At 43.7% G+C, this 21,810-nt stretch overlaps 1 protein-coding gene across 1 annotated transcript; it reads right to left on the bottom strand.

The window, feature by feature from the left end:
• Positions 1-9,690: 9,690 nt before the first annotated feature.
• Positions 9,691-21,245, bottom strand: il6st (interleukin 6 cytokine family signal transduce). Its single transcript, XM_079448790.1, has 16 exons — positions 21,131-21,245; positions 16,023-16,097; positions 15,630-15,932; positions 14,845-15,001; positions 14,576-14,745; positions 14,326-14,468; positions 13,879-14,038; positions 13,702-13,778; positions 13,385-13,616; positions 12,761-12,955; positions 12,438-12,551; positions 12,214-12,357; positions 11,975-12,115; positions 11,784-11,880; positions 11,590-11,671; positions 9,691-11,007 (listed from the first exon to the last, which is right to left on the bottom strand). Exons 2-16 carry the CDS (start codon positions 16,075-16,077, stop codon positions 10,477-10,479), a joined length of 2,601 nt encoding a protein of 866 aa, XP_079304916.1. The 5' UTR covers positions 16,078-16,097; positions 21,131-21,245; the 3' UTR covers positions 9,691-10,476.
• Between the last annotated feature and the right edge of the window lie 565 nt (positions 21,246-21,810).

Below are 21,810 nucleotides of genomic sequence, written 5' to 3'. Positions count from 1 at the left end.
GTCCCAGGAGCCTCTGAAATAGTTTCAGTGGGACCGCTGGTTGCTGCTTGAAGTTCTTCAGGCAGCTCAGCACCGACTGGGCACGCTCGGTAGAAAGGCGTGCAGTCATAGAGACAGAGTCGAGTTTCATACCGAGGAAGAGGATGCTCTGAACGGGGGAGAGCTTGCTCTTCTCTCGGTTGACCTGCAACCCCAAGCGGTCTAGGTGCTGGAGCACCAGTTCCCTGTGTGTACACAACAGATCTCGCGAGAGTGCCAAGATGAGCCAGTCGTCGAGATAGTTGAGTATGCGCACCCCCTGCTCCCTGAGGGGGAAGTCTTCGTAAAGACTCGTGGAGACAGGGACAAACCGAATGGGAGGATGCGGTACTGATATGCCTGTCCCTCGAACACAAACCGCAGGAACGGCCGGTGACGAGGGAGGATGGACACATGGAAGTACGCGTCCTTCAGGTCGATTGCCATGAACCAATCCTGACGCCTGACGGACGTCGGGATGCACCTCTGCGTTAGCATCCTGAACGGCAGCTTGTGTAGGTGCTTGTTCAAGGTACGCAGGTCCAAGATGGGGGCAGCCCACCGCTCTTCTTGGGGACAATGAAATACGGGCTGTAAAACCCGGAGTACCTCGGCCCGAAGCACGGGAGCCTCGACGTCTCCCACTGAGGTGAAGAGGATGCCCCAAAACTTGGGTGAGCGCTTGGCGAACTGAATCGCATGGCCGAGACGGATCGTTCTCTCTAGCCACCATGCTGGTCTTGGAAGAGCCAGCCAGGCTCCCAGGGACCGAGACAGGGGGACCAGAGGTTCGATCTGCTTCATTGCCGAATGGCTCCCTCGCTCCCTCGCCCCGATGCACACCCATGCCAGCGCCCCGATGCACTCCCGTGCCAGCGCCCCGATGCACTCCCGTGCCAGCGCCCCGATGCACACCCGTGCCAGCGCCCCGATGCGTCCCCAAGCCAGCGCCCCGATGCACACCCGTGCCAGCGCCCCGAAGCACACCCGTGCCAGCGCCCCGATGCACACCCGTGCCAGCGCCCCGATGCACACCCGTGCCAGCGCCCCGATGCACTCCCGTGCCAGCGCCCCGATGCACACCCGTGCCAGCGCCCCGATGCACTCCCGTGCCAGCGCCCCGATGCGTCCCCGAGCCTCACCAGGCCTCCGTACCCGTCCCCGAGCCTCACCAGGCCTCCGTACCCGTGCCTCACCAGGCCTCCGTACCCGTGCCCAAGCCTCACCAGGCCTCCGAACCAGTGCCCGAGCCTCACCAGGCCTCCGTACCCGTCTCTGAGCTCTCTACAGAGCCCAAGGAACCCCAGGGGCCAACCCAAATGTTTTTTGGGGGGGTGCACATTGCATATCCGGGGAGCCCGGCACCCACCAGTCTTTCCATGGCCCCGGATAGCCCAGAACCCAAGCCTCCGGACCCACAGCCCGAGCCCAAGCCTCCGGACCCACAGCCCGAGCCCAAGCCTCCGGACCCACAGCCCGAGCCCAAGCCTCCGGACCCACAGCCCGATCCCAAGCCTCCGGACCCACAGCCCGAGCCCAAGCCTCCGGACCCACAGCCCGAGCCCAAGCCTCCGGACCCACAGCCCGAGCCCAAGCCTCCGGACCCCAAACCAGGGGAAGCCAGCCGAGAGACTCCCTGTCCCGTCCTAGTTTGTATGTCCCGCACGAGTCTTTCAGCTGCCCACCCCCCCTCCCTGGTGTTTCGTTGGCGTGAGGATGCACCTTTGGGGAGGGGGGTGTAGTGTAACACTCCCGTCCGTTTCCCTGCCTGTTTTCCCTATGGACTTCATTTCACGATCCCGCACCTTTTCGTCATCCGTAATCACCTCGTTTCCCGCACCGGCCAGCCATCATTGTCATTACCAAGGACTATTTATACCCTGTGTTTCCTTTGTCCCCTTGTCGGTTATTGAATGTCTTGTCTTGCGTTACTTGTACCTGTCTGTTTGATTTATTAAAAGTTACCCGTTTTTGTACTCCTGGATCCGCGTCTGTCTCGTCCGGCACGTGAGCCGTGACAACTTTCTGCAGTGTGTAAGTGAATTTTAAGTAGAATTTTAAGAATTTTTTTTTGCTAAATCACACTTGTGTAGAGAGGATTGTTTCTTACTGAACACCAGCACATTTAAGTTGTAGGGGCTCATTTCTTCATTGCCTTTTGTAATCCTGCCTTTGACTTGATCTACTGCGTGATGATGAAGGCTTGAGAGATTCTGTACCTGGATTCCCTATATTCATGCAGATCACAAGGCTTTACAGACAGACCTTATCGAAACATGTTAAGGTTTTAGAGGAAGATGTTTGCAGGAAGTCGTGTTCGCCAGACTTCCTCAAACTGGTTGAACTACTGTTCATTTTGTTGTCCAGACTTGTTTAAACTGTTTGAACTACAGTAAGTCATGTTCTCCAGACTGGCTCAGTTTGTTTCAACTACTGTTGTCTGTCAGTCGTATTCCTATGACTGACATGTTCTGCAGCTCAAAATCACTGTGTTCCTCACAGTGTGTGTGTTCACTTCTAGAAGTACTGATGCCATTTTTGCTTTTATCAGGTTTGGTGCACAGCACATTATCTAAGGACATTGACAGAATTAACAGGCCTGGATGTTAAGGTAAAAAAAGTTTGCTCTGTGTATGTGTGTTTTGGTTATGTGTAAGTGGAATAAGGTCCAAATAATGTTAGGGCTCTATGTCAGCATTAGTTGTTTCTCGTTCAACCTCACACAGTTATTGGTGAGTCATTGTGTTGCAATAGAGGATTCTCCCTTTTTCTTGTTATTTAACTTGCTGACTTCACATGCACACCAAAGTAAATGTTAGAAACTTTGCATTATTTGCAGTACTCCTGATATGTGGTCATTGGGGCTCCATTTAATTTCACAATTGTACGTATAAATTCAATGCTCATAGATATGGTTAAAATATGTACAGTTTCTGATTTGGTCCAGGAAGGGGCCTCATCTGTGGTCCTTCCTGAGATATCTTTCCTTTTTACCTTTAGTTTTGGGGGACATTTTTTTCTTTTTTACTTTCTTGCTGTGAGGTTTTAAGTCAGGGGATTTCGTCCTGTTTTGCTTGATATAAACGTTTGGGCCTGTTAAAGTGATAGTTCATCCAAAAATGAAAATTCAATCATCTTTTACTCTCCCTCTTGTCATTTTAAACCTGTCTGACTTTCTGTCTTCCGCAGAACACAACATATATTTGGAAGAATGTTGTTAACCGGCGCTCATTCACTTGCATTGGTTTTGTAGAAGTGAATCGGTGCTGTTCGGTTATTAACTTAAGTCATACGGGTTTGAAATGACAATAGGTTGAGTAAATGATGACAGCATTTTCATTTTTGGGTGAATAATCACTTAAAGCCCTTTCAGACTAAACTTGCAACTTTTTTGTAAATGTACACTGGTGTCTTCCTCAGCATGACATGGCTTCCATTAGGAGGTGGTGGTGCACAGTGTTGAAGGTAAATCTTGAGATTGAAGGGTTCCGGTGCCTTTAAAAAATACAGAGAATTTAAGATATTATTAGGAGTAATCTACTGCAGCAAGATTATTTGGATTCTTTGTATTTTATCGTTATTTGCATTATTTGCATTTTTTCGATATGGCACCTCTATGAGCCGTAGGTTACACTCACTTACAGGAGCACAGTTAGTTATATGTGCACTCCGTGTACACATGCCAGCATGCCACTTCTTACATACTGTTTCTTAATCCACGAAACAACAATAACTACATAAATGCTATTTACAGGACACAAATGTAAATGCTACAAAACATGCAAATGAAAAGTTCCCCTCTGACACTGTTTGCTGGTCCAGGATAATGATGATTGAGACCTGATGTTGACCTTACTGATTTTGTAGTGACTCGTGTATTATGTTCACAGCTCCCTAAGTAAAATTTGCACAATTTACTGTTTTACAAAAAAAGATTTTGCGACATCCAGACAAAAAAAGGGAACTTTTCCGATTTAGAAATTAAAGTTTAACATTGAAAAGCGGAATCAAAGGAAGTCAAAAAACTGTTTGGAAAGAGATCACAGCTGAGGTTTGTATTTTTATTGGATATTTGGGTATTGTAAATGTGACCAAAAAATATTTAGTATTGTTTCACTATTATTTTTACACTTAAAGTGTTGTTGTTGCTTTATATTACTTTGGTTGTATAATGTACTATCAGGACGATAATCGTACACGATGAAATTATCATTTAACTAGGCTATAGGAAAATACTTTAATCATATACTTTTAAGATAAATGTGTATTTATCATTCGTAAGTTTACCATTGCAACCACTAAATATAATAATTATTACTGAAGCCGCTGGTATTCCTGTGAACGTCTCTGTAAATAGAGAAGGGGAGGAGAAGGCATGATCCATTGGCCTCAGTCGATCAATGTTTTTGCCAATCACCATGGTGGATTACCCTGCGTCAGGAGAGAAACTCTGTTTTTCAGTGGATTATACTGTGGTTTAAGCAAGTAGCCTCCTTTGGTTTATTAAATGATGTTTTATTAACAAAGTTTGGGAGGAACCTAAGCATATAAATCAGCCCGATGTTCCATCAGCAGCAATCACCTATCAGCCGAGCACGTAATCTCTACTTAATTATCTAGGCTGGTTCACCATCAGCAATCACCGTATCTACCCTATCAGCTCCATTAAGCTCTCTCATAAATAGACAAACAATCTTACCTGATGCATCTTGCCAGATAAGCATTGTCAAGTTTCAATATATCTGCATGCAGCAAGTGGACGATCCAGAGCCTTCGTCTGGCCCTTGCCAACGCGGACGTCCCATTCAGCAGGCGGATGTCGAAACTAGAGCTCTACACCCTCTACGTGTCGTCCCAGGCTGACGTCCCCTCGATGAGGTTGGCACGATCGGCTGCCAATAACAAGCCAGGCTCGGCGCCGGGTCCCATCCATTCCAGGCTCAGGCAATCTACCTCCGTCGCTCGGCATGGCCTCCCTCACTCGAGCTGACGCAGCAAGCCTTCGGCAAGTCTTGGAAGCTCTCAGGTCACGCTAGACGCCACGGATATCCCAATCGAGCACCTCCGGCAGCCCGCGGCATCTCAGCTCAATGCGTGGGACACCACCGCGACTGCAGATGACCGCCCCGGCCAGGCTGGCCGGCAACTCTCAGGAGCCCTGGCTCACCCATACGTCTCAGGCTTGAGGCTGCCTCCGGTGGGGACACAACCGCTGGTCTCTGGACCACAATTCTTTGGCACTGCCTCTAGCGCAAGCATGTCTCTGTTAGACGCACAAGCGGCTGCCATTCTCTCTCTTCAACAGGCACGCCCCACGTTTTCATTGGCCACAGCCGCTGCGATGCCAGCGCCTCCACATGCGCATGCGATGGAACCTCCACCAGTCTCCAGCAACATCAGAGCGCAGATTTTGGCAGAAGTCCAGGCTGCTGGCGCTCGAAGCGGACCCCATGCCTATTCCTGTACAACCTTATCCAGAGTTGATCTTTCAGTGAATCACCCACTGCAAACCCTTCTCAATGCCTCTCTCAATTCCATAACTAAGGCAGTTTCCCCCAGGACCCTGCAATCATAGCTCACGGCGTGGAAAAGCTTCAGATCGTTTCACCAGGCTTTCAGCATTCCCTTCCCAAATTTTCTCTCCTCACAATTACCTCATACATCTCATTTCTCAACACTGCAAAAAACCTTCAGGCCAGCTCCATCAGAGGTTACCTCAGCGAACTCCAGTTCTTCCATAAATTGATTTTAAACTCCCCGTCACCGGCCATAGCAAGCTCAAAAACATCAATGGTTATCCAAGGCATACGAAGATCCCAACCCGCCCGTCAGGACGCCAGGAGGCCCATTACCTTGGAGATTCTCACCAAATGCATCTCCACCCTCCGCAAGGGATATCACTCCACACATGTTGCCCGCACACTCGACGCCATGTTCACATTGGCGTTCTTCGACTTTCTACGATGCTCAGAGATCACCACCACATCCAAATTCGACCCTTCAGTTCACCCCACCATGAATGACCTCCAGGTGCTGGATTCGGAGACGATTTCTTACTCGATTAAGCAAAGTAAGACTGACCAGACCAAGAGAGGCCATTTCGTCTACGTTTTCAACATCTATTCACCGATTCAGCCGTATCGAACCCTCCTAGCCTACCTTCGCTACAGACAACCCCGGTCAGCGGCCTTATCGGATCCCCTCTTCGTCGACGACTCTAATTGCCCGGCCTCACCTTTCTGGTTTCAGAAGCACCTCAAAGCCGTCCTGCTCCAATCTGGCATCCCAGCAGACATCTTTTCCGGTCACTCCTTCCGCATAGGCGCAGCTACCACAGCCGCCCAAAAGGGCCTATCCCAGCTACAGATCCAAGCCCTAGGCCGATGGTCATCGGAGGCTTTTAGAAGCTACATCCGGACGGACCTGTCGCTCCTCAGGGAAGCCCAGCGAACACTCCTTTCCCGTATCATCTGATAGTCTCGGATGTTAGTTCAAACCTCAGCCACTTTGACGCATGACTCCCTGAAGATCGCATCACCTTCGGACCAATCGACTCAAGCAGGTGTCGCATTCACAGTTACCAGTTGTCCAGCTTTGTCACCCGGGAACGCCTTCGGAGGAGATGGTTCTCACATCTGGGGCTCGGCTGAGCCAGTTTTCTTTGCTGAAGGCGGCACCACAATACAGTTTGTTAACAAGGCAGCCAGCGCTTCCATCTCACAATGTTGTTCTCAAAGTCTCGAAGACTGCACCACTCGCCATGGAGACAGTATCGCAGCAACAACCGCCCCCGCAGGGGTCCGAGCCTCCAACAAGTGCTCTGTAGCACCAGTCACAACTTGCCATGGAGACAGTATCGCACCAGCAACCGGCCCCGCAGGGGTCCGAGCCTCCAACAAGTGCTCTGTAGCAGCAGGCACCACCAGCAATGAAACCAGTATCACAGCAGCGACCGCCCCCGCAGGGGCTCGAGCTTCCAACAAGTGCTCTGTGGCAGCAGGCACCACCAGCAATGAAGCCAGTATCACAGCAGCGACCGCCCCCGCAGGGGCTCGAGCTTCCAACAAGTGCTCTGTGGCAGCAGGCACCACCAGCAATGAAGCCAGTATCTCAGCAGCGACCGCCCCCGCAGGGGCCCCAGCTTCCAAACAAGTGCTCTGTAGCAGCAGGCACCACCAGCAATGAAGTCAGTATCGCACCAGCGACCGCCCCCGCAGGGGCCCGAGCTTCCAACAAGTGCTCTGTAGCAGCAGGCACCACCAGCAATGAAGCCAGTATCTCAGCAGCGACCGCCCCCTCAGGGGCCCGAGCTTCCAACAAGTGCTCTGTAGCAGCAGACACTACTAGCCATGAGGTCAGTATGGCATTTTTTGGGGGGTGTATGCGTACTTCGGCGGTTGTCCAGCTCTATTTTGCATTTGGGGGGTGTGTTCTGGGCTCGAGCCGGTTCCGAGCCCGGAGCACTTGCTCTGAGCAGGGTAGAGTGCTCCGGGTTTGGATAGATCCGGCGAGCTCGGAGCCCACTCCCTGTACAACATGCCAAATGCGCATAACCTGCTGTGAAGGAGCGTGGAATGATGGGATCTGCTGTCTTCAACTCCACCGCGGATGGCCATCAATCAGATTATAACAAGACATCGTGTTAGCGAATGAGGTCAATTTATGAAGTTTAATAAATGTTGTGTATAATTGTGGTCAATAAATAAGTTACTGCTAGAAACAAGCTAGTGGCTTACTAGACGCTAGACACTACTTCCTCATTGGTCCGTGACACTTTTGTCATCGGTTTCTAAAGGATAACGCGGATATGATGCCATTGATGGGTGACTGCACAGCCCCGTGTCACTGTTTACAATGCAATTTTCTCACGATTTAAAAGTTGTTAGAAACATTTGAGATATTGTAAGATCTCAGCTGAAAAAAATACATAACACTTGCCTAGTGGTTTTTTGGATATTTTACTGCAAAATTATTACAAACTGCACCTTTATGAAAAAAGAATCGTCAGGTTTAGGACCTCTTTAATTTAGTGTGCCTCCTATTTTTGAATATCTACGAGCCGCCACTGCTCAAAACTTATTTGTACTAACCTATTGTTCTCTTTCGAATATCCGTTCGGTATCTCACTATGGGATATAGACCACTTCCGCATTGAAGATATGCTGTACCTGTGAGTGTTCTGACACTGAAGTCACCATGCACTCATGAAAGATAAAGTACCCTGAATTGATAAAGCATATTTGAGTAGATATGTATATATGCTTGTGGCACTTTATAGGCACCCACACTTGGGAAAAACCATGTAAATTACCTGTGAGAGGTGCTTAAGCGGCATCCGTTGTTCTCACATTGAGTACCGAATGAGCTAGAGATGGCTTCGTCACATCCAGTCTATAGCTCACAAATGTGTATGGGGATGCACAACTGGCCGCGACACAAATGTCTTGAATGGAAACCCCCTGAACAGGGCCCAGGATGTTATCACTCCTGAAGTACAATGGGCTCTGAGGAGACTTAAAATGTGCATCCTTGTAACACATATCAATCGCATTCACCAGCCAGTGAGAGATTCGCTGACGTGAAATGGGTCTTCACTTGAAATTGTCAGCCCAAGAAACTAAAAACAGGTTACCCTACCTTAACGATTCCGTCTTCTGCACGAAAAAGGCTGTGGAAAGAGCGCCAGCAATTCAACAGCTCGATTTCCCACTGAGGTCTCTCTGACTTTAGGAACAAATGTCGGGTTCATTCTCAGCGTAAGTTTGGATCCATACCTGCTTTGTCGTAATGAGAGCAAGTAGTAATGCTGTCTTTAAAGAAAGAGGCTGAAAATTCACACTTTCCAATAGTTCAGAGGGGGGAGTATCCAGAACCTCTGATAAATCAGGGATCAGGGACTTTGTGACTGAAAGTAACCGGCTCGCCCCTTTCATAAACCAACATATCAGGGGGTGCTGGCCTATCCATGTACATTTTTCAGTCAAGGGCGTGGGGTCAGACAGGGATGCAACTTGAGTCCAACTGTGTTTAACTTCTATAAAAATGAGTTAGCTGTGTTACTGGAACAATCTGCAACAGCCGGTCTCACGTTAAACAACTCTGAGGTAAAAAATTAAATGACATTTAAATGAGCGGCAGACACAGACAAACACGGCCTCCAACAGAAGAACAAGTCTATGCACACTGTGACACTGGTGAGTTCGAGACAGAGATACACTTTCAACTTCATTGTGATCAACTTAAAGATGACAGAGAAATCTTTTCACAAAATGTCAAAGTTGTGAGTTTCCGAGCTCTTCAGAAATGTTACTGGAGAAAAGACACACATCCTACTACTGCCAGAACGACTGGCCTGATCTATACAATATGACACATACAGTGCCTTTAACCTTTCACTCTTTCTTTATGTGTATGTAAATGTTTTTATTTTAAAGTCATATTTACATACTTTATTATATTGTATTTCAAATTCTAGTCATCACTTAGCACCTATTCCACCTTATTGTTGTTATTGTGTTAAAAAAATGACTAAAATGACTAAATGTGTTAATGTTTGTCTCTTGTTTTTTGTCTAATGCTTTGGCAATATTGTTAGTGCACACAATCATCCCAATAAAGTAAAGCACATCTGTGACCACACAGGTCCTGGGTGCTAAAGCAGTCTCTGGCCATCATTTGTATACAGAAGTGTTTATTTAGCATGATACACACACATCAATGATGTGAACACAAATCAAACTGAGAGCGAATACATGCGAAACAGCATGCAATGACAATACTGCATTTCAATGTAGTGTTAGTTTAATCCTGCTGGAAACATCAATGTTTACTCAACTTGCATAGAGCTAATTACATTCTTTTTCATATAAAAAACATGAAATCCCTATCAAAAAGAATACTTAAAAGAGTCAATGTCCAGCCATATCAACATTCAACAAAAACCTATTTTTGGTGTATGTATGACTGAAGCATAATGCGGCGACAGTGATCATTTGTGGAGCAGTTTTTGAAGAGTCTTGTATTTGATACCACAGCATTCAAAGGCAACAGAACCCATGAAGCACAGGAGTACATTCAGCCACTGGATACATGACGTGTAAAAAGTGAAGCAGGTAGTTTATTACGTTCACGCTTGAAATGTCAAAGTCACCTCAGAATGTTCGCGAAACATTGACCAATCAGCTTTCAGTAAGAAAACAAAGCACCTTTTATCTATTTGTATAAGAACCATTTTCGCCTGGATTCTTTTAGAACAGCGAGATCAATTTCAACAAGGTTAGTACTGCAACAACGAAAGCGTGAATTTGATTAGAAGTAAAATCTCGAGAATCTCTCGACTTGCAGCGAATATGCTATATCATCACAGCCACCTCAAAACATCAATTATAACGTAACACGAATGATAAACGTATCTGATAGCTTGAGGTCTTCTTGAACATGTCTGTTTTCATGTTTTCTTCACTGAGGTCGATAACTGTTCTGCTGTGGCATGTAACATGGGGTGGGCGGGTCCTCTACAATCGGAGACATCTCCTCCATTGGACAGAAGGTAAGAGAGCTTTCATTCGACTCCTCCCCCTCCTGAACGAGGCCACCCAGCTCGACACCTTTAGCTCGTCTGAAGTAAGAGTTTCTGGAATCGTGGAGATGCTCTGGATGTTCCTCGCAGTCCAGCAGCGGTTGGGTGGACTCTGATCGAGCGAACACCGGGGGCTGATGGTTGGGGGTCTGGCCTTTGTAGCCACTGGCCACCACCGACGAGTACTGCACCGTGCTGGTTGTGGTCTGGCCGGAGTCGCCCTCGTCGCTGTCAGACACGCTGTGCCGGGGGGACGACATGCAGGATGAGCCCCCGATACCGCTGCTGTGTTCCTCAGACATATATTTGTCCTTCTTCAGCGGCAGCACGGCTTTGTCTTCCTCACACAATGATTTCCCGTCAAACACATCCACTTCCACTACGCTAACGTCTTCTTTGGGAATATTGGCCTGTTGAGAGGTTTAGGAGGCGTTATGCTTGGTGTGGCACATCAAATATACACAGTATGTATCCCGAACCAGTAAATCTAAGCTGGTCAAATTGGGTCTCATTCACTAAGCATACAAACGTTTTCACGAAACAAATAATGAGTCACAAAACTTTCGTACTAAAATTGACAGCCGGCTAACGAGAACTCTGTAAACTGCATGTCTGTGCAAAAGGTGTTTTATTGTCTATGAACTGATTTTGAGGACTGTGCACTTGGAATTACTTGTGAGAGCGCATCTGTAGACAGTGTCACATGTGGTTGCCTGGAGTAACTTTGACTTGGTGGTAGCAGTATTAGGCCTAATACGGAGATGGACTGGCTGAGTTTTATGCAAATGACTATTAGTGAATGAGACCCATTGATCCCAACACTCCGTAAATGAATGTCAAGGTATTTGAACAGAAATCACATTGTTCAGCATGTCCAGGTCATATTACCTTGACACTTGTCATGAAATTATTAATGCACACATTATTAATTGTAAATATTATAAGAGACCTTCCTTCATGCAAGTCCGCTGTATGTAATGCCAGTCACTGACCTTTACGGGGAAATCAGGTGACCAGTGCGCAATTGAGCTGACTGATGGGTCGGGGACCTGCGGCCACAACAGCTGCTTGATCCTGAAACAGAAGGAAAAAAAGAATCATTTTATAAGTAAACAAGACAACCTCACGAATATCACAACAATTTAAAGCACCTTTCGTTTAGAGAGAGATGAAAGTGCTGACTTACGTTTCTCTCTTCCGCAGAAAGAGCATTATAATGAAAACGGTGATGAACAGAAAACTGAGACACACCAACACCACGATCACCTCCACTTCTCCATCAGCTTCAGAGACCAAACACACATCACAAATGAATCCATCCTGATGTTTCAATCACTTCTACTTCAAAAACATCTGGTGCAATTAGACAGCACATACCATACTTCTGCGTTTTGAAATTAAAATCTGTGCCATTTCTGGAGCCTGCTACGGTTGATGCCATGACGTGAACCCCGTACTCGCTTTCACTGGTGAGATTGGTCAAAACGCATGAGCGGTTGTCAGAGTTCACCGTCACAGCTGTGGAAACACATTCAGTACACGTCAGACAACTCACTGCATGCGCTTGTGAAACGTTCACGTCATTTACACATGTAGCATTGAATATATATACATACACTTCTCAACGTTTCCGGTCTTGTAGAAGATTGTGTAGTTAGTGATGAATCCCTGCTGACGGTGCAGAGGAATTTCAGTCCATTTCACCTCGGCACTGGTTTTCTTAGATTTTGTAATGTTAGCAGTGGGGCCTTCTAGCGGAGCTGCAAGAAAACAAAAATGTTTTGAACATTACCATCTAAAGTGAAACTTGCTAAATTCACGACATGTTTGTGGTACTTACGTCCTTGTTGAGTGTAGGCTGCTGTGGTTACTGGTCGTCCTGCTTGAGTGTATTTCTGAAGGGTGTAAACTGGATATACGGATATGTTGTATCGCTTGAATGGCTCAAAATGACCTTGATGGGGAAGAAAGACTCGGTCACCTTCAATGACAGCTATATTGTATTTTGGTGTATGATGCAAGTATGATAATGACCATTTCTTCTTTTGCAATGATATCATTACTAAAATACAGTTTACTTGCTGCTTCAGTTTTTTTTACTGACAATGTTATCCAATGAATAATGCCCAGCGATAAAGCCGTAAAGAGATATAGCTTTAGTACCGGTCAGTGTTGTGCTGTTGACATTGGCTTTGACTCTCTGCCAGTGTTTGTCTCTCTGATGGTCATCCAGTGAAACTTTCTCCCACTCCAGCAGGTATTCAGAGAGCCGCAAAAGGTTAGCCACTGGCGGCATCCATTCCACCCACAGCTGGCCGTCACGCAGAGACCAGCTCAAACGCTCCACACCGGATGGATCTACCACAACACAAATAAACCCGACATCAAACTCTATTTGTGTCACTAATATATTGAGAGTTTCCTGATAAAATGCTAAAAGTTATCGATAGTACTGTGGTCACATGACTGTATGAAGCTAGAGGTCGTCCGGGCACAACATAAAAAAAATCCTTTGTCAACGTCCATCTGGTGCAATTTTCTTTTTCTTTCATATAATCACACCTTTAAGCGACAGTTATGATAAAGAAAAGAGGATTCCTATGGCATCATTTGTCTTTGAATATTGCAACAAATACTGTACTGTGGACGGTATTCCGAGGTTTGACCGTACAGTGAGATTTTAATATTGCTACATCCCTAGAATTGAAACTTGACTTTTTTAGCTTTTATCCTGTAAATGTCATCCGTGTTATTTCAAGTTTTCACAGACAATTATTTTTGAGGTACCTTGATTTGACAGGGGAATGACGAGAGTAGCTTTGGGCGACACTCCAGCTGAACTGGCGGCAATTATTTCAATAGAGGCCATTGTTTTTGCCGACAGCTCCATCGAATACGTCTGATACAGTCTGTGTGGATCGTGGTCAACGGAAGTGATAACTTCTTTAAACTTGCTATCCTTTTTCATTGTGATTTTAAGATCATATCTCAATATGATTCCGTTAGCTTTCACAGGGGCCTGCAATGAAGAACACGTTTAATAGTTTTAAAACAGATTTTCTGTCAACAAACACACTGATTATTCTTCAGCTGACGGAATTGACCTTCCATAATAACGTGACGTTTCTGCTGTCGCTGGTGGACTGGATGATTCGCCACAGATCTGGTTTGCTCGCAGGCTCTGAGAGTATAAAAAGTAAAGTTCATGAAGCAGCGCTACTGGCAGTCACGTCAACCTCAGTGTTTGTAACATCTATAGTTATCGAACATGTGGGTCTTACTGGCTTCGGCAGTGCGATTGGTAGCGTTTCTGCTCCAGTCACTCCAGTAACTTTGATGATTTTTTACAATGCATCTCATCTGAACATCATACAGGGTGTACGGCTGCAGGGCCTGCAGTCTGAAGGACTCGCTGCTTATCTCTGTGGATTCCTCTGACACCTGAGAGACATCAAACTCATGAATCTGTCCTCTAACAACTGCACTGAATTTCAAGTTGGACTTGCATGACTGCTCCTTTTAACAAGTCGATTACATCTGTGATTTGTGAGCGCTTTACTTTACTCAATTTGGTGTCATTCTCAACACAGAAGGACATTGTGCAAGAACTGTTATTATGTTTGTGGGTACAAGAATAGTTCTTGCTTGTAGAACATCCGATTAAAAAATGTCCTGATATCTCTCATATCGTATTGTAGTCAAATCTGAACAGATTCATGTTCTCACACCTCAGTCCAAACACTGGAGCCTGCTTGACAGTATCTGATGACATAACGTAGTTCTATATTAGATATGTGATGTTTCCATTCCACCATCACAGTCGAGTAAATAACATCAGCAAGAACTTGAACATCCGGGGGATTTGGTTTTGCTATGGAAGCAACAAAAGAATAATAATTACAATAATTGCAACAACAGACTTTCAAGACAAAGGTGAAGTTTCAAAAACTATTCATGATGCAACGACTGCAATCATACCAAATGCAAAGGACTCTCTCAGGAGCTCATCTGAGTTCACTGATCCCAGAGCGTCACTCACGGTGACCCACACTCTTAGTCCGATGTGAACTGGAAAAGTGCTCAGGTTGACCGTGCAATTTCTTGCGAGACGCTCTGTACAGACATGCTGAAATGAAGTTGGCGTAGATCTAAAAAAAGACAACGTAGAGGAAACCAATGTCCTATGAAACTATTTGACTGGAAAATGAATCCATGTTTTTTAAAGGTTTGCAATGTCCATTACTTACTGTTCAAACCCGTAGTCTAAGCTAGCGTGAAGTGTGTACGTGGTGTTAAGCAGTGTGTCGCGGTTCCCCGGATTCCAAAAACATCGCAAGTTTGGGGAAAAGTTGCTGCCTTCTTGTAAAGCAAGGCAGGAGAGATTCTTTGGCTTTGAAGGAAGGTCTGAAAGACAAACACAAAGATTAGATGCATATTGAGGCTTCGTGGATCAAGACCTGATGAGTTCTGTTACCATTGCTATATTTCTATATTTTACACATCGCAGAACAATATTATATTTGAGATATGTACTGTAGCGATATGGTGATTTATTTACTGTATTACTATACAATCTTACATTTGTTTCTTTCACTGTTCAAGAAGAGGTTTGCTTTCTTCATTTCTGTGTTGTTAAAATATAGCTTCATTCTGTTGGTGACCAACTTATTTTTAATAATATACATACAGAACGTTCCATTAAACCTTGAGAATCGTCAAATGTTTTATCGTCAAAGTTTTATGTACAACAAAAACGTTCATGTTTTTGAAATAAATTGATTGTGTGAGTTTAATTTTTAAAATGGTGTTAAATAGCGAAAACAAGTTATGTGAACTCTTTTCAATTGTAAGCTTAATATTACGTTCATTCCCGCAAATATTCTTCACTGTCAAACGATGAAATACAAAAGAAACTCCAATATGTCTTTTGTTTCATTAATAATCTAGTAAAAACAGAAATGCAACATGCCAGTGTAGAAAAGGCACGCCTAGAGAGTCAACACTGTATGAGACAGATGCAGAAAACACTCACATCCTTTCTCCAGAAAGATTCCGTACATACACGGATTAACGTATGACAGCGATTTCTGAGAGGTGAAGCAAGTCAAAAAACCACGCATGTCCTGGCTGACGGTAAACGTGACGCTGACAGCTGTAGCATTTATTTTGTGATAAAGGTGCTTGGGAAGACTGATGTTATCTAACTTCCACTCAATGTCATCGGAGGTGTGATGGGAATCGTCCTGCAGGCAACACGTCGCTGTGAAGTCTGTTCCCACTTCAACATAAATCTTGTCAATGGAGTCGGGTAGTATTTTAAGACAGTTATTGAAACCTGTGTGGACAACGACAGAAACTGAACATCACAGCAAAAACAGGTAAAAGGAAAGGCATTGCGGGATGTATGAGTCTATATACCACTGACCTGCTGCACAATGTAAATACATTAAGAGGACGAGCACATGAAAAGAAGCTTCCATGATGGCATCTAGAGGGATATCTGAGAAAAGATACATATTATGCACAAACATTAGCGACAACATGTCCGAGACACAAAGATATTTTCACAACACATGATCCAGATCAGGCTCATGGCTCACCAAGGACTGTTTAAAACATTTCCGAGGACCACCTTTCCAAATATGATAGTTTGAACACAGAATATTCAAAGAGTACATATACTGTTAATCTTTTATGCCACAGTAGCAGACTCAGTCAAGTAAGCTACAGTGCATCCGGAAAGTATTCACAGCGCTTCACTTTTTCCACATTTTGTCATGTTACAGCCTTATTCCAAAATGGATTCAATTCATTATTTTCCTCAATTCTACAAACAATACCCCATAATGACATTGAGAAAGAAGTTTGTTTGAAATCTTTGCAAATTTATTAGAAATAAAAAAGGAAAAAAGCACATGCATAAGTATTCACAGCCTTTGCCATAACACTCAAAATTGAGCTCAAGTGCCTCTCGTTTCCACTGATCTTCCTTGAGATGTTTCTACAACTCGATTGGAGTCCACCTGCTATAAATTCAGTTGATTGGAATTGACATGAATATAGATGAAAACTGTTGTATAATCATAGACAAGACTAGGCAGGTCTACTCAGTAACAATAACAGGGCAGGTCGGACCACCGGGTTGTCTTGTGTTCAAATGGCTCTGTAAATTTGATGGTTTTAGCGCATCGTTCGACAAGATTTCTCCACATAAAACACACTGTGTCTTCAGCTTAGTCTCAGTACCTGACCTTATGAAACCAAACTTAATGTATTCTGCTGACGGCTGTGATGGTGGCAGTTTTTTGTTAATGGACAAATCAACAGCGGTAGTGCGGTGGTTTGAGAAATATATATTAATTATAAATAATATTTATATTATTATGTTTGCGTGAATCAACCACATGACGAGTGGCAGAGAAATATGGATCCTATTTGAATACTGGAAATGGTTAAATATTTGAAATTGAAATATGATATCTGGAAAAAAATGAGGATGAAACATCCGTCCATATATTGCACAAATCTATCAGTGAAACGGCACACTACAGTATAAAAAACATTTAAATAAACATCAGTAAATAATGAGAACTTCTAAAAAAGCTCTTGTTGCAGTGACACCTTCAGTCAGTCGCGTATAAACCCTTACAGTACTTAACAATTCCATTTGACCGTTTAAACCCATCTTGGCTTTGCTATTCAGATTGCCATAACAACGTTACTCTTTCCTACTCGATGGTGGAAAATTTACATGTTGACAATGTCCAGATTAAAATGTTTACAGTTGCAATTAATGCACGTTCAGAAGATGTGCACAAGAGCGCAAACGAATGTCTATCAGCAACCGCAAAAAATCCTGCATGCTCTCTGACACCAAGCAAGCGGGTCATAGCCAGTTTGGATATAATGTAACAGTTCACTTCACAACAAGATCCATCGCAGAACCCGCAGAGTAACCTGGTTTTGACATGCAGGCCCACGCTCGAACTCACCAACGGAATCATAACTGCGTTGATTAAATTGATTTAAATAAAACCATCTACAATTGAAGGCCTACACATATCAATCCTGATCACAAATATCATTTGTATTACACTTATATTTGTCACAGTGACATGCACTACCGCCTGCGGCAGCTCACCACCGTCATGGCATGTAATACATGTAATAATAGATATCGACATCGGCCCTGAAAAACGCATATCCGTCGATCTCTAGTTTTGACTAAATCCTTGGCGTTTGAAGTGATACGAAACCTTAACCCCAACCTAACTCTAACCGTATAAACTACCTACGATTGTTAAACTTGACAAAAAACACAGTTCACTTGATGACATCAGAATCGAAACACCAAGGATTTAGTTTGTTTTGCATCCAAGTGCATTTTACTTCTTGAAATTTCTCAAATGAACATGACGTACATCATTGTAATGTCTTCATCTGTTCAGTTGGATCGTTGAATCAGCTCATTCTGTAGACAGCGAGTTCGCCAGTATGAACACACATTGTGTTCGGAACGACTCGCACATGAATGACTCATTTGAACAGATTCCTTTCATTATTTAACCTTTCAGTCACTAGCGGAAGGGGTCAGCAACCTTTGCGACCAAAGAGCCATTTACGGCCATCTCCCACCAAATTTGTCTGGAGCCACAAAATATATAAAACAGGTTGTTATGTAGTGGTTACCCAGACACACCACTAGGTGACAATATAGTGCAATTTCTAATGAATTTAGGTGTACGCAATTTATACATTTTTGTGCAACTACTGTAGTTAACCAGACTTTTATTTTGGCAGGTCGTCGTAAGACACTCATTATTTTGTGTGTGTTAGCTTCACTCAGTAAAATGTTCTGAAAGCAGATGAAGTTCATGTCTTCATGTCCTCATACAGCGCAGACGCAGACAAATCCATGAGAATCACGTGTGTAGCAGTTCATTCACTCAGACACACAGAACAGCCAGATGGCATGTTTAAATAACAGTGTCCACAAATCAAGCCAAAATAGACTAAAACTAAGTAAAACAGAAACAAGCACAACAACTTAGTCAAACTGTATAGCATGCGTGCTAACATATTTGGACGTACACTGGTAAATACATAAAGTTGTATGTCGCACTGTACAGCCCTCGCCTTTGGACATAATACGTACTGTGACGCGCTATAGTCAGACAGGAAAAAGTTAGTTGAAAATGATAAAAAGCATTTCTGGTATGGTTAAATAAAAGTAATGTTTTGTATAATTTAATAATTGTAATTTTCATTCAATTTTATTAGAATATGTTGAAGTCACTTTGGATAAGCCACTTAAAGGTACGGTAGGCCTCCTTGTGTGTTTTCAAGATCAGGATGGCACCACCTCCTCCTTGTTTTGTGCCAGGAAAAACGCTGCACCTGTTTCCCAAAACGGAGGCTTGCGGTGCGTCACGTCAAAGCATCGCGCATTTCAGCGCAAGTTTCTCCTCTGCTTGCCCAAAGTTGAACTTTATTAACAGCCTTACAAAACAGTCTGACTTCTGAAATACGTGAGAATGAGCTATTGAGAAATGAGCTCCGGACTGCAGCGAATCACAAAACTACAGACTGAAAGAGAGTCAGGGAGTCTTTATTTGTTATGGGATGCATTCATTCACATGTTTTTTCATCATTACTCTCGACTTGCAGAGCGCCGAGTTAACCACACCTACTTATTTACATTAACGGCATATTCCGTCATTCCGCCCAAGTCTAGATGCACAAAGCTGCACATTTCAAGTCAATTCAGTAGGTCTTTAAAACATCTGCCTATCAGACATTAAAGACTAACAGTGAATGGTCTTGGAATGCACAGCATTATTTCACATGTAGATGCAATTTCAACCAAAAAGGAAAGACAGAGCGAGACATATCAAGGCCCCTCTTTTAAAATAACCAATAGGGTTTCATTTACGCCACAGTCAGCCTGGCAAAGCTGCATTTAACAGCGTGATAGCCACAGTGGTATGGAAAGTAGGGCTGCAGGATCTTGTCCTCCAATTCCAGTGTATCATTAATAATCTAATTTACAAGCTGTTTTAAAAAAAGCACAGGTCAAATTAAACTATTTTAAAGTCATTTGGAATTGAGGAATTGACTCTTTTTGGAAAGTCTAATGGAAAGATCAGGAATATCAGTTGGTGCGTGGCACTGCGTTTTTCATCTTTACGCAACAAGACTGCAGCGATGATGCTGTCATATCGCTGATATACCACTTGTTTTATTGAAAAAACACCCATGTTTGCCAGCTGAAAATCCTGCTTTTACCATACGGTGTTATGCAACTAGCCCATTGTGTCTAGTCCAAACTGAGCACACCTCTCATGGAGACGCTCGCGTGTCAATGACACAAAATTAGACTTCATTTGCCCCAATGGCTTATCCAGTGCACTATATGCACCATTAATAAATGTGCAAATAAGTGGCTGATATGAGGCGCCGCTTCAGCAGCTTTCACAGTGAAGGGCGTGGGACTCTTCCGATTCTAAAGAACAAGAAATTTGACTGAAGGGCTGAAGGGTAGAACAATGTCATAAAATGTCTAGATGTTTAAGAGCGCATGTGTGAGTTTTGAATGTTTATATCTTCTATGCTTTTCGTATGCTTAAGCTTTCTTGAGTAAACAACATTTATACTGCAAAAACTGCAGTAAAAATGCATTTGCTTGTTATAGTTTTTTGACCGCTAGATGCTTCCAGAGCCTCGTGTTACTCAAATTGAATACACATTTCTACCTCAATTACCTGTCAATCTTGTTTTTGATTTCATTTTACCTAATGGTTCTCACTGTCAGTGTAATGTTTTTTTTTGTCTTTCTGTCTTCATTTAAGTGTGGTAATTGATTTATTTGTTTTATTTCTTATAGCCTACACTTTTGATTGTATTTAATTTTAACCTTTGTGATAAGGGCCCCTCTCAGACGTTTGCTTAGGGCTCCCAGACGTCTAGAACCAGCATGTTGTAACATGTAAAAATAATAGTGAACCCTCATCGGTGTAAACTGCATGTCACTGGTTCAACTTACTAACCTAAAAACACTTATGTTCAATGTCTATATAGATAAGGGATTATAGCAAACCTTCATTTAGTCACACACAGCTTTCTCCAGGTTTTCAAATTAGTATGTAATATTAGGGTATATCAATTATACAACAAAAAGTATTATCATTTCTAATATATTATATATATAGGCTGTAAACTGATATCAGTGTGACAGTTACACTGACAAACAATCAAAAGACTTTTAAAACTCTTCATAAATATTAAAGAAAACAACTTATTACGATTATAATGAATAAATTATTATAAGAAATCTGCCTAATACATACATAAACATCTATATTTATATAGCAAGCAAAGTAACGTTAAGTGTAGAGATGTAACGTCATGCCCACCGAAGCGTCTCACGTCCGTGAAGTAACGTAACACAGGAAACCGAAAACAACACGTTTAAACGACACCCGACTGACAGCAACCCCAGAACATGAGTAAAAACGACGTATAACGTCAACTCACCTTTACATTGTCATCGTCAACACATTATATGAGCTCATTAATATCAAGAGTTCAAATACAACACTAACAGGCGCGTCGGAACGCTCGTGCTGTGTCAGTGCGTGACTTCCGGTCTGTTGTGAGAATCATGCGGATAAACCTGCAGCGTGCGCGCGAGGCTGCAGTGTGCTGTCACTGGCGTATACAGATCGAAGCATTCTGCGCATGCACGCAGCACAGACGCCATCGGCCCTCTCGTGATTGGTCCGGAGAGCTGCCAGTCATCCCGATGTACCCCGTGAGTCATTTTCCAGTTAGTCTCCACCCATTGCCCGAAAACCATTTAAAGACGAGCTCTGTTCAGCCAATAACAGATCGTGTAGCAAAAGTGTATTTACATAGAGAACATGCAAACGAATACAATCGAGTCAGTGTTAAAACCTGTTGTATCATTGTATATTATAGATGTTTAATTTTATAATAATGTTTATGGACACACATGGATGGGCTTTTCTCTTTCACTTTGAGCTTGTTCAAATTCAGCAAGCAACATTTACTTGTGTTCTTATGCTGCTGTTATTAACCTATATTCAAAGTCACATTTAGCACAATTAAATGTCATTTTACAGCAACCTCAGCACCTGATCTAATGGAAATATTGCAACCGTATTGTGGAATTCTGGAGGTTTACCTCAAAGACA

This window comes from Barbatula barbatula, assembly GCF_947034865.1.
Source record: "Barbatula barbatula genome assembly, chromosome: 24".
Lineage (NCBI taxonomy): Eukaryota > Metazoa > Chordata > Actinopteri > Cypriniformes > Nemacheilidae > Barbatula > Barbatula barbatula.
This window is presented reverse-complemented; position numbering and strand designations above follow the sequence as displayed.